The following is a 13,353-nucleotide window of genomic DNA, read 5'->3' on the forward strand; positions in this document are numbered from 1 at the left end:
GAGAATCAGAATTGTTTTTCGTTTTGATGAGAATCAGAATTGTTATTCGTTTTGATGAGAATCAGAATTGTTATTCGTTTTGATGAGAATCAGAATTGTTATTTGTTTTGATGAGAATCAGAATGGTATTTGCCTTGTTGTATGAAAAAAATGTCTTCAAATTGCATGACTTTGTCTCTAATCTAACCTCTCACAATAAAAAAAAAATACTATTCCCAATGACAGTAGACTTTATGTGCCCACAGCCTGCAGAGACCTGGATAAGCAATTGCAAGCAGTGTATCTGTGAAAAAAATTCCCTCACTGTTCAGTGTGAGCCACTGAAATGCCCAGAACCAGCTGACATCACCTGTCATAAGGAAGGATATATAATCATGCAGCTACCTAACCCCAACCAGCCATGCTGCATGCAGAATGAATGTCGTAAGTGAACTCAGCAATCACATACTTTTCAAAACCTGCTCATTGTTTGACTCTCCGAATTAATGTTAATGCTGTGTGAATACATATTTAGTGTATTTGATTTTTCTGCCCATAGGCTGTAACAGTAGCCACTGTTTGAACGAGGTGAGGAGTTGCCCTCTTGGATTCGAAGCTGTCCCTACACTTTTGGAAGGTGATTGCTGCCCGATATATGACTGCAGTAAGTACTTCATTTTTGTTGCTATTAACTAATCTTTATTGGTTATCTATTTTGACTTTCTGCTTTTACTACAACAATACTCTGCCCTTTGACTCACTTCAACTGCTGTGTGAGTTGAAATGAAGCTACAAATTTATAATCAAGTATATTTTTTGTCTCTTTTATTTCAAGTTGGAATAATACAGATTTTTAGCAAGCACTGATCAGCTACACACAATTATCAGCCATTATGTGGATTCAACCAATGTTCATAGGAACAGGACTAGAGACATTACAAAAAGTACTGTAGCATGCTTCTTCTGAAAGTGCCTCAATGATGTCAGAGTTTACTGATAAATTGATAGGCTGCATACTTATGACTATTGGTTTAGCTGTCAAATGGTTGCCTACTCCGTGTGGAGAAAACTGAGGCACTTTAATAGTATAATTTAACTCTATCTTTAATAAAGACAGAGGGCCTGATTCATTAAGGATCTTAACTTGAGAAACTTCTTATTTCAGTCTCCTGGACAAAACCATGTTACAATGCAAGGGGTGCAAATTAGTATTCTGTTTTGCACATAAGTTAAATACTGACTGTTTTTTCATGTAGCACACAAATATCAACTTTAAATTTCAGTGTACAAATAAGCTATCCAGTATTTGTGTGTTACATGAAAAAACAGTCAGTATTTAACTTATGTGCAAAACAGAATACTAATTTGCACCCCTTGCATTGTAACATGGCTTTGTGCAGGAGACTGAAATAAGAAGTTTCTCAATTTAAGATCCTTAATGAATCAGACCCATGGTTTTGTCCAGGAGACTGAAATAAGAAGTTTCTTAAGTTAAGATCTTTAATGAATCAGGCCCAGAGTTTAATGCAAAGCGAGCTACTGGGATCCTGTTGCCATGTAAATATTGCATTTTCACAGTAGCCTGAAACTGTTTAAATAATCTTCTGGATCATTTGCAATTGTTTAAAAAAAATAATAATACGCTAATATGTATTTTTTTTTTAAACAGAACCAATGGAAGTCTGTGTTGTCCATGAAGCAATCTATAAAGTAAGTAGCAATTTGTAATCCTCATCTTAGTACCAGGTAAAGAGTTTAACATAACATGGTAGACAAGAATGATTTTAAATAATAGTTCACACACTGCACTATTTTGAGCATTCTAAATCACATGAATTGGACCTGTATGGAGAACTGAAGCAATTTATAAGCTGCATACAAGAACTCATTTATTTCCTCTGTATTTATAGCCTGGAAATCCAATCCCGCAAGGCAAAGATTCATGTGAGGACTGTATGTGCACAAATGACAAGGATGCTAAGACCTTACTCAACTTGATCACATGCGATCCCGTAGTTTGCAACAAAGATTGTGCCCAGGTCAGTTTCATATCTACCAACATCCTTAACAGCAAAAGGGGTATAAATACCATTTATCAGAGGCTTCAACTTGTATTATTGTTTGTGATAGGGCTTCAAGTACAAGGAGGCACAGGATCGATGCTGTGGTAATTGTGAACAGGTGGAATGTGTAATGAAGATGGACGATGAGAAAGTTGTCACCATAAAGGTACACAGTCACTGTTGCTTTTCGATAAACATACTGACATGTTCATACATTTAAACCAAATACAGGGAGCATGCATAAACATATGTATGTAGATCATACTTGCCAACTTTTGGCAAGTATGATCCGGTAGCTTTCGTTGGCAGGTGGGCGTGCAGGGGGAAGGGCTCCGAAAAGTGCGTCATTTTGGCCCCGCCCCCAATGACACGGTTCACGGTGATTTGCGGCATTTTGGATTTAATTCTGCACTCTTCACTAGGAAGTGGGCAGAAGCGGGAGACTATCATACTCTCCCGGAAGTCCCACCCAGAGTTCGGGAGTCTCCCGGACATTCCGGGAGAGTTGTCAAGCATGATGTAGATAGAAATCTTTCCCAGAGATATTTCTAAAAGCATTCCTCCTTAAAGAGAAATAGTTAGGTTTTCTCTAGTGTTACCTGATAGCCACTGTAATATTGCAGCTATTGATCCAGTTGTAGCAGTGCACAGCTTAGGTTATCATTAATGTATAGGCTATGTCCACAAGTGTTTTGCTGTTGGCTAGGACAAAACATTACGGAGAATATATTGTACTTTTCCATGAAGTATTATTGAGGCATTCGGGATCCTCCTAGTGGGGAAACAATGTAAACTAAACAATAGGGGGACGTTCTAGCTGTCATTTTGTAGAATACACTAAATAAATAAAAGCTAGAATCTGATTGGTTGCTATAGGCAAAATCTCCACTTTTTCTAACCCCCAGTTTAGTAAATATACCCCTAAGAGTAGTGTGAATTGTGTTGAGTAACTTTTTATTGCCTAGTTAATGAAGCCTCTTTGCTTTGAAAATGTCAACATCACCCCATATAGCATAGAAACACCTGTCAGATAGCAGCAATAGTTATCCTTAATCCCTGGTGTCCTTGTTCTTTATTGCCACAATTTATCAACAAAACTGGTGTCTGACATTATACATACAAAATATAATTCAATAAAAAAAATGATATGTCCTAGATTATAAAAAATTTGTTTTCAATAATTGCTATGTGCTTTTCATAAGTCATTAATTTTAAGAACATATGACTCCTCATTTGCCTACTACATATTATCCAAAATACTAATGTGTTTCAATAATTTAAAACCCACTATTGTCAAGTTAATCTTTTGCTTTATTTTCTAGCCTGGTGAGACGTGGTCCTCTCCTCTTCATAAATGTACTTATTACCAATGCAACAAGGTTAATGAACACTTTAGCACAGATAGCATAACAAAGGAATGCTCTATTAACAGTGCTGAAGAATGCCCAGCGGTATGTACCTAATTTCCTTGGGGTTGTTTTAAAAACGAACACTATTTTTTTTTGGTGGGGGGGGGGGGTTCCAAGACTTATTGATTTACCAAAGTGGTTCCTAAACTTTTTGGCGGCCAACCTTTTGATTCTCAAAATATGTTGTCACAGCCCGTTGAAAAATATTGTTATATCAAGAAACCGTAAATTAATTGCAAAATACTTTTACATATATGTTTATTAAAATTCAACTTGAAATGTACAAATATTTAATTCTCCATGATTATTTGCTGTTGCTTTTTAATAATGATATCCGTAATGTAAAGCTCTTTTTAAGAAAAAGACACACGCATGTCATGATTTGCATTTTAGAGGATTTCTGGCCTCTGTTTTTATATTCGGAAATTATGAAAATGACTTCTCACATAGTTAAGTGTCCGTTCAGTGGGGTCATTGCCATCTAGCCACAATCTTTTTGGATACTGGTTGAACTAATTACTTATATGATCTACAAATCTTGAAGTTAAAAATAATTTTCTGTCAAAAATCTAGCTCGACTCACCTTCCCCCCAGACATGTTGTTTCGCACCCCTGGTTAAGAACCGCTGATTAGCTAATAAATACTATTTTCTTTCTCTCAGGGCACCAAGTACAAAACTGTTGAAGATGAATGCTGTGGTATATGTGAGTCGGTGGCATGTTCAATGAAAATGAAAGACAACTCCACAAAAATTCTACAGGTACAATTGTGTATTGTATTTTAAAATTATTATTTTTTTAATCTGAACTATATGTGATTTTCTAATTTGAGCCATTGAAAAATAACCCTGTGCACCTCATATGTGTAGTAAATATTAGAAACAAAAAACCCCTAAAGCAATACATTGGGGAATATTTGCTGTTGGGCATATTAATCCATATGTGTCACATGTAGAACACTCCGTACAGACTTTTTAGACTGCACATACCCAACATGAGAAACACTGGATATGATAATAAAAATACAAATCTATTACACTATATATCTAAACATAGGACACTATACTTATCCAACATAACATACTCTGGACATGACATAATACAATTCTAGTACTCTCTGTATAAATATAGCACACTGTAAATACCCTAACATGGCATACAGTGGACATGAAAATAATAGACTATATTACACACTATATTACCCACTATACAGACAGATATTTATTTATATAATGAACATCCGTTCTTTCAAATATTTCCAGCCTGGTGAAACATGGAGCCCAACTGATGAACCATGTCTACAATACGAGTGTCACCAAATCGAGGATCAGTTTGTACCTGTTGAAGTCAGAAGGACCTGTGATATAGAAAACTGTGAACCTGTACGTTTTTTTAACATTGACACATCTGGCTAAAATGCACAATTACAATGACTTTAATGATTTCATGAACTTGGGGAAATGAATTATCTTTTTGCATACCACAGGGCTATGAATACAAGATAACAGCAGGAGAGTGTTGCGGAACATGTATAAAGGTGGCCTGTGTTATGCACACAGAGGACAACTCAACAAAACTCATGAAGGTACCCCCAGTGCTAAAATCACTGTATCTAGCTTTGTGTTAGGAAATGCTGTGTAGCAAGTGAGAAAACAATGGCAACATTTTACTGTATATTTCGTTTTCATTTTAGGTGACACAAAACTACATTTAAAGAACATCAAATAATAATATTTCACTAGTTCCAACTGTAAAGCGCTACGGAGTTTGCTGGCGCTATGTAAATAAATGTTGACGACAATGATAGTTTCAGTGCATATTTGCCTTTTGTCAGCATATTACATTTTACATTATAACCACATTTAATATGATAGAATAACATGTGTAGAGGAATTTGTCAAAAAACATCTATCACACTTGCCTGTCCTTTATTTATGTCTATGCCCAAGAAAAAGATCAACATACTTGTGAATTTGTAACAGATAGAAACTGCAGAACACACCTATTTTCTAAAGAATGTGTTACTTATAAAAAATTGTGGTAGACATCTATTGAACATTGGTATATTTTCATTGTGAAAACATTTCTGAATATGTCTTCATAGTGACATGTTTATTGTACATTTCAGCCTGGAGAGGTGTATGTTTCACCAGAAGACAAATGTCACTCTTACACTTGTACCAGCACCTATGAAATTGCAAACATTATCAAGACATGCCAAGCCTTCAATAGATCACAGTGTCTGGAGGTTTGTGTTTTTAATATAAATTTGTATAATCTAATTTAAAATACAGCTGTGGTTATGATAGAAAAAAAGAGCAATAAAGAGCACTGTTAGTACTAAATATTTAAAAAACAGGTTATGAATGCTCATCTAGAAAGGACATTTTAAAAGAAACCTAATGGACACCTAATGAAAATGAAATGGACACTTGCAATTAATGGACGCATTGATATATTATTTTATAATTAATCTATGCATAATAAATATTCTATAGCAATTAGAACATAAAAGAGTTGCATACACAAATAGCAATACAAGCTGATCACTGTCATATACACATGAAGGCAGGAGGTTCATTACAGGTGGAGAAGGGCTGCACATGTCAACCATTCAAGTGCTGCCTTTTGTGGGTTATGTCACATCCATCCCTTATTGAACAGTCACAGACCAAGTGAAGACAAAAGGGCATATAAAACAGTGGGATAAAGATCACACACAGATAAATGGGTGGACACTGTTCTGTTAAGGAACTGATATGTTGGAATAAGTAGACTTTCTTATGGTGATACACCAGATTCTGTGGGTAAAAGCCAAACACCCCAGATGCTTTGTACAACTGTAGTATTGCTAGGAAAGGACACATAAGAGAGACATAATGAAAATACACATCATTAGTTTTGTATGTGGACATAGAACAGAATCTATCAGCATAAACAATATATAGAAAAACACACTTTATTGTGCACTGTTAAAAGAATATAAATCCATTTTACATAGCTAGATACCTTAAAATGAAATAAATATTCTTAACGAGGCAGATTCTAATTCCCCCCCATATTTGAGTCATCTTCTCTCATCCTTCCTCATCTATGTCTTTTTCCCATAGGGTACTATCAAGTCCGACGGCTGTTGTCAAACTTGCGAGTGTAAGTGATATTTCATGAATGATACTTGCTGTCTATTTACTGATCTCTAAGAACACACCGAAGTATCTAAACAGTAGTTCAAAGTAACAAGTTGGGCATGGAATAAATATATAAATTAATATTTATATATATATATATATATATATATATATATATATATAGCAACATTATCCATTAAATTCGATGTTGCTAAATCAACATGCTGTGCCATTCAAATAACAAAAATCCTGAACATGACTGAATGACTAACTATGGTGAAAATAATGTTTCACTTAAAAAGTACACGCTGATGAGCGTAAGTGTAGCTATGACAATACTTTTATTTTAATGTATAAGAAAATTTGACAATTACATAAGTGTATTTGTATTTTTTAAAGCTGCCTTATCAGGATGTCAGGCTCACAAACAACTTAAACAAATCAAGACTGAAACTTGTGAATCAGACCAGACTGTGGAACTATCCTACTGCGGAGGAGGCTGTATGACCACATCCATGTAAGTTATAGTCATTATGTTTATGTACAGAAAGTGTAAATCACATAAACCTTTTTGCACTCTTTTCTATATCTTCATACAAAAAAAAAGTCAGGTTTTAGAAGTTTAGATCATGATTCCTAACCATGCAGATTGACTGCTCTGTTTTTTTTAAACCTTTCCCACTGTATTTGATTGTGGTCTTCCCATAGGTACTCTCTTGAGGCAAACACAATGGAGCACAAATGCAGCTGTTGTCAGGAAGTAAGGACCAGCAAACGGGAAGTAAATCTCAAGTGTTTGGATGGAACCAGTTCTGTCTACACATACATCTATGCAGAAGAGTGCGGCTGTACCAGCACTGATTGTGAGAAAGATACTCAGACCTCCATCTCACAGCATCAACAGAAGGTTGAGACTGAACAAACAATCGATCAAGGGCAACAGCAGCAACAAACGGACTGAACAACAACATCAATCTAGCTAAATGAATTACAATGAACCAGAACTTCGTAAATATAAACTATGACGTTACATTACATCCAAATGCTCTGGTGAAAACACTCTACCAATGGGCTCTTGGTGACTCTGCTTTGCTTTATGACTGCCAAGATCTTTTCAACGAAGTCTCCAACTGCCATTTATATTCATATACCAAATGAGACTTCTAGCAATGGCTGGGATATTTCTAAAGAAACTGTATTTGCTCTTTTATTTTAATGTGCTTTCTGAAGAACCATACTTCAAAGCTTTTCATTATATGCACTAGTAGTTAATTATAGAGTCCACATGTAGATGCCATGAATATATTATAATATACTATTGGTTTAATATGCCATTTTTTCCTTTTATTTTACATTAGTAATTGCAAACTTTATTTTAACAATTATAAATTTTCTATATTTAAAAAGTTTATGTAGATGGTTAGATTTAGACATAGTATGTAGTTTGCACTATTAAGAACTGTAGACTTCTCATATTAGAAGTAATTACCCCTGATAGGTATATATACTGCATAAACTCAGGTCCGCTTAAGCATTTCATGAATTGTAGGCAACTACAATTGTCCGTGTTAGAAAATATAGTTCTGTTTACAAAATAGTATAATTAGTTAAATTGAGTAAATTCAAAAGAATTAACTAATAGGTGAACATGAAGGACTGTTTTTTCTAATTTTATTTAACCGACTTTAAGGATGTCAAATTCAAATTTTTCTAACGCTACAAGCACTTATCTATTTATTTGTCTGTTTACAGAATTGTAATATGTATCTATGATTTTTTTTTCTGTGCCATTGGAACTAGAGTGTAATATGGTTATTTTTCATCTCCAGAGTATGGAATGTGATTTGAATTAAAAAAATTATTTTGAGCATTTTAGAAGCTTGTTTGTTTTGTTTATTTTCCTAATCTACAAGCAAAGATGGCGAATAGATCCATGATATTTGTATATGTAGATGAATGAATAATTCGAGTTGGTCTAATGATGGAAACTGAATGCTGGAGAACAGTGGTAATAACGGTACAACAGACTTGTTTAGAATTGTCTGAGCTACCTGTATGTAAAATAATTCAAAGTAGAGCAAGAACAATTACATTCAATGAATTGTTCAAGGTTTTTAAGTTTCTTTCACCTGTTCTTTCACCTTCTGGCAAAGAATGGAAAATATTTACATAGTCTCATGAATGAGATATCAATAAGATAATATAAGTCATCACGCCATCACTAATGGTGTCCTAGTAATGTATACCGAGCAGAGATGCTCAGGCTCGGTTTTCTGAAAGCTGAGCCCACCTGAACTTGGGGATCCAAGTTGGCTCACGAGCCAGCTCAGTACTTTTGCATGTCCTCGGATCTGAATGGAGGCAAAACGTCATTGTTGATCTCACGGGTTTTGGATTCCATAAGTACCTCCCTCCCCAGGAGATCCAGTGCCATTTCTCACACAGAAACAGGGGTAGCAGTGTCCTTGTCACTCTCCAGTCTCCAGTGTCATTGCTCAGTGACATTGCTCATACAGAAACAGGAGGAGTAGCTGTGTTGTTGTCACTTGACAAAAATTTACTGGAAATGAATGTTATTGAGCTTAATAATAATGTAGGAACAAAAAGAGCCAAATTATGTGATTTTAGAAAAAAAATAAGAATTTAAGAAAAAAATAGGGATCCAAAACCAAAACACACAAGGGCGGCTTTGCCAAAACCAAAACCAAAACATAAAGTTAATCCAGATCCAAAACCAAATCCAAAACATAGGGGTCAGCGAACATCTCTAAAATCGAGTGAAAAGTATCAGAAAGCCTCAACAACCTGTATCTGCAGCAGTTTACTCTGAGACCCAAAGCTTCAACAAGCCCAGAATAAATTAACTTTTCCCAAATGCTTATTAAAGTAATTTTATTATTTTCCAATAAGCATTGTCTAAGCGATTTCTTGTGTTTCCAAAGCACAAAATAATTTATTTAGCAGATGCAAAATTTAGCAGTTCAATACATAATTATAATACAGTACAGCCAATACCAAAGATATATACATACCGGCGCCCGCATGCGCTTGCTGCGATCCACTGGTACCAGCTACAGTACTTCACTCCAGAAGACTGTGGTCAGAGAATGACTGAAGCCAGTGCCAGCAAAGCTATATTATATACACTCAGTGTTACAGAGAAAACAATGCAAAAGATGTGGCTCGCTTCTGTTGGTCCAGGTTTCAGGAAGGTCCAGTGTGCTGCAGGTCATAGGCCAGTTCAAATCTAAATATCCAAAGATGGGGGTCAGCTCTCCAGGGGATGTGCTCTGACTTTCCCGCCAAATCAGTTTCTTTCTAACCTTGCACACTAATACTTACCATTGATTAGCATTTGCCTTGCCTGGTCCTAATTTCCTAGCTTTTGCTCTAAGATTTTCTTTGCAATCTTTCCTCAAGTGTCCCTTCTTAAGGCAGTTAAAACACTTCAATGATTTCTGTTTCTTTCGTCCCTTATTGTGGTTTTTATAAATCTGAGGTTGTGAATGTAATCTTTCTAAAGCCTGGATACTCACCATCTTTAGCCTATCCCTCTGCGCTTTTTCCTTTTTGCATATGTTTTTATCAATCTCTACGGCATGCTCTCTAATTTCATTTACTGAGAGACCTCTCCAATTAGGAAAAGAGGTTTGCGTCCTGGTCTTTAGATCCTCCCGGAGACCATTCATTAGTACTGTAACAGCTACTTCCCTGTGTTCCACATTTTCCCTTATATCTGTTATCTCTGAGTACTTAGTCATGGCTGCTAGAGCTCTAGCGAAGTAGTCAGCTGTAATCTCACTAACTTTTTGTTTGCTAGTGAAAATTTTTCCCCATTCCACTATCACTGGATAATATATGGCCAACTGTGTGATTATACGTCTAATATTGTCCTGATTATCATCCTCAGTTAAGGATTTATTCTCCTCCAACATAAAATCCTTAATGAACTTTTGTATATCAGTATCGAGAGGAAGACAGGTTCTAAGCACCACTCGCCAATCTTTATTAGTAGGCTCATGGGCATTACCTAAATGTCAAATACATTTCTGACACTTGGCCACATCTTTTCTAGGATCAGGGAAATCAGACATAATTGTAAACAGTTCCGTCCTAGTCCATGGAAAATGCATTGCTATGTGTTTTATGGGAACTACACCATCTCTGTCCGCCTTCCCATTGGGAACTGCTGTTTTCGGACAGGATGCAGACCTACCAAATCACTACATTCTGAACTAGTTACTGGAATTGCTGTTGCAGTATAATAGATGTCTCCCCCTCTGCTGACCTCTACATTATTCTCACCAATTTCAGCCGCTGCCCCTGCTGGTGGGACTGTTCCGTTTCCTTGTCCACGTGGTGTCCCTTTCACGTTACCAGCATGGGCAATGGCCGAAATGACGGTGGGTACATTTCCTTCTTCTGAAACATTATTCTCATCATAACCTAATACATCATACAAATTACTCATTACACTTTTACCATTTTTGGTATCGGCTGTACTTATCACCCCAACTTCATTTGGCAGCGAGGGCGTGAATGTTCTCCATGCTTTGCATCGCTCATTTCCGTTGTACACGCGCTTTGCGCCACACCTACTTCCGCTGAGCACGCACTCCTCTGCCACGTGTACCCTTCTTGTTGCCACAATTTTAAACAGTCATCATGTTCAATTATTGTTTTTGTTGATTTAATCAACCGCACTTTATTTCTAACATTATTTAACACCTCTGAGTCAAAACTACCGGTGTTTGGGAAAGGTTTCACACACTCCCGGGTCATCTTGACCCATTTGTCGCAGTACGCTGTTGCGTACGCACCATACTTATTATGCATAACATACTTTGTCGCAACAACCGGCCATTCATTAGGCAGCACACAATTGGCCATCTCTTCTTGGCCCTGGACGATTTCAACAGGTACGTCCCCTCAACTCCACGTTACTGAGTACCACTGAACAATAACACGCGATTATCAAAGTACTCACTGGAGAAACAACCTAACACAACTGGGATCAGACAAGTACCAACTCCGCAATACCCTGCTTTTCCTAGTTTGAATACTTTACAACTGTTAGCAACCGATACCCATCACGAATATCAGTGGTTGCAGCGTATTTCCTCCCACATCTCCCAAGTCACAATCAAAGCTGAAAAATCAACCATGCGGTCTGATCGCACCGCTTACAGATACTAACTATCAGTAAGCTTTGCGATTACTATTGGAAATGCCGCGAAAACCTCTTATTTTCGCTTCGAGTATACCTGCCATGTATACTCTGTGGCGTCTCTTTTTCCCCTGCTCTTTGTTAGAACAGAACGCCACTCACACAAAGGTTTCTTTATATCCTGTTCACCCTTAGAACAGAACCTTTGTTTTCAGGTCACCTTTTTACTGTGCCTCGTGAGACACACCTGAACAATAGCGCTATCTATTTTCAACTGTCTACAAACTTTTCTCTTATCAGTCTCTTATAACAAGTATACAAACTTCTCTTACCTGTCTCTTTTCAACAGTTAATAAACTCTTGTCTATATGCATACCATTCACATACTCATACAACCTTTTGTTTTCTGCACAGAAAATAATTTCCCAAACAATAGTTATATCTTTTCAGAGGCTTTAGGAAGTCATTAAACTATACATATAACAAACTATCAAAAATGACTGTTTAAATACGTGGTAACATCACAGGAAGTACACATACTCAATGCAGGAAGTACACATATACTATGCAATGCAACACCTTTTAAAACGCAAAACTACAATAAAAAGAAACAGTTTTCTTTCTTGTCCCTAGATTCAAGTTAGCGCTCTTTTAGATTAAGCAACAACGGACATTCGGTTTCACAACACAGAATGAACAACAGGTTTTGAACACATTGCATTCTTTCCCGTATGTGACGCGTTTTCCACCCTTTGTTGAGGAACTGAAATCCGTGTGCGTTGCCTATCGTCCGGTAGCGTAACCACCAACTTCGAGCCCCCAAATTATTAAAGTAATAATTTCCACAAAAGAAAATGGCGTCTGTTTGTTATTTTTACACTTTATCGCCGGTATTACCCTACTACCCACAGCCCAGGGGTAGTAGGAAGAGCCCTAGTGCTATCAGCACTGGGCTGGGGGTCTCTAGGGGGGCTGCCCGCTCATATTTTTTGGCGGACCCCACTCCCTAGGGAATCCAGCCCAGGGCTGAACAGTCTAGGGTTGGTTAGTCATTATGGCAGGGGGACCCCTGCCGTGTGTCCCACTGCTATAGTGGCGCCAACCCTGGCTGGTTTGCCTAGTGCTGGTAAAGTGAAAATCGGGGGGACCCCACACAAAATTTTCCCCTGATTTTTACGAGACCAGCAGTAGTCAGGCAGCACTAGGGTTAAGCTGGAATAGAGGGGGGAAACCACGCTTTTTTTTTTTTTATTTCTTCTATTCTTTTCCATTATGACAGGGCAGTGTAACAGTGATGTGTTTACAACTCGCTGCTACAACACAGGAGAGTTTGCCAAACACAGAAGAGTTAGCTAAACACTGGAGTGTTTACATTGCAGCAAATTGCCAGAGATGACCAGCGATTTTGAAGATCAGTGTCAAAATCGCAGCTTGATACATTTCAGTTTTTTTTCACTAAAATCGCGGGTTAACATCAGCGATTTGCCATGATTTTAACACTCTGTCAAAATCGGACCTTGATACATTTACCCCCTGGTGTTCTTTGAGTTTGTTAACAGGTGCATACAAAGCCATAGCTGAACGATAAAGGAGTACATAGTTGAGAA

General features: G+C 37.1%; 1 protein-coding gene across 1 annotated transcript in view; it reads left to right on the forward strand.

Moving 5' to 3' along the window:
* Positions 1–8,457, forward strand: part of MUC5AC (mucin 5AC, oligomeric mucus/gel-forming) — a 41,738-nt gene extending 33,281 nt beyond the window's left edge. Inside the window, exons 41-53 of the mRNA XM_075187860.1 lie at positions 246–423; positions 539–643; positions 1,649–1,689; positions 1,890–2,018; positions 2,110–2,208; positions 3,365–3,493; positions 4,114–4,212; positions 4,714–4,833; positions 4,938–5,036; positions 5,580–5,699; positions 6,562–6,601; positions 6,979–7,096; positions 7,288–8,457. Coding sequence (XP_075043961.1) covers positions 246–423; positions 539–643; positions 1,649–1,689; positions 1,890–2,018; positions 2,110–2,208; positions 3,365–3,493; positions 4,114–4,212; positions 4,714–4,833; positions 4,938–5,036; positions 5,580–5,699; positions 6,562–6,601; positions 6,979–7,096; positions 7,288–7,540 — 1,530 coding nt within the window. The 3' untranslated portion in view covers positions 7,541–8,457. The remainder of the gene's footprint in view (positions 1–245; positions 424–538; positions 644–1,648; positions 1,690–1,889; positions 2,019–2,109; positions 2,209–3,364; positions 3,494–4,113; positions 4,213–4,713; positions 4,834–4,937; positions 5,037–5,579; positions 5,700–6,561; positions 6,602–6,978; positions 7,097–7,287) is intronic.
* Positions 8,458–13,353: the final 4,896 nt, after the last annotated feature.

This window comes from Mixophyes fleayi, chromosome 10, assembly GCF_038048845.1.
Source record: "Mixophyes fleayi isolate aMixFle1 chromosome 10, aMixFle1.hap1, whole genome shotgun sequence".
NCBI classification, from domain to species: domain Eukaryota; kingdom Metazoa; phylum Chordata; class Amphibia; order Anura; family Limnodynastidae; genus Mixophyes; species Mixophyes fleayi.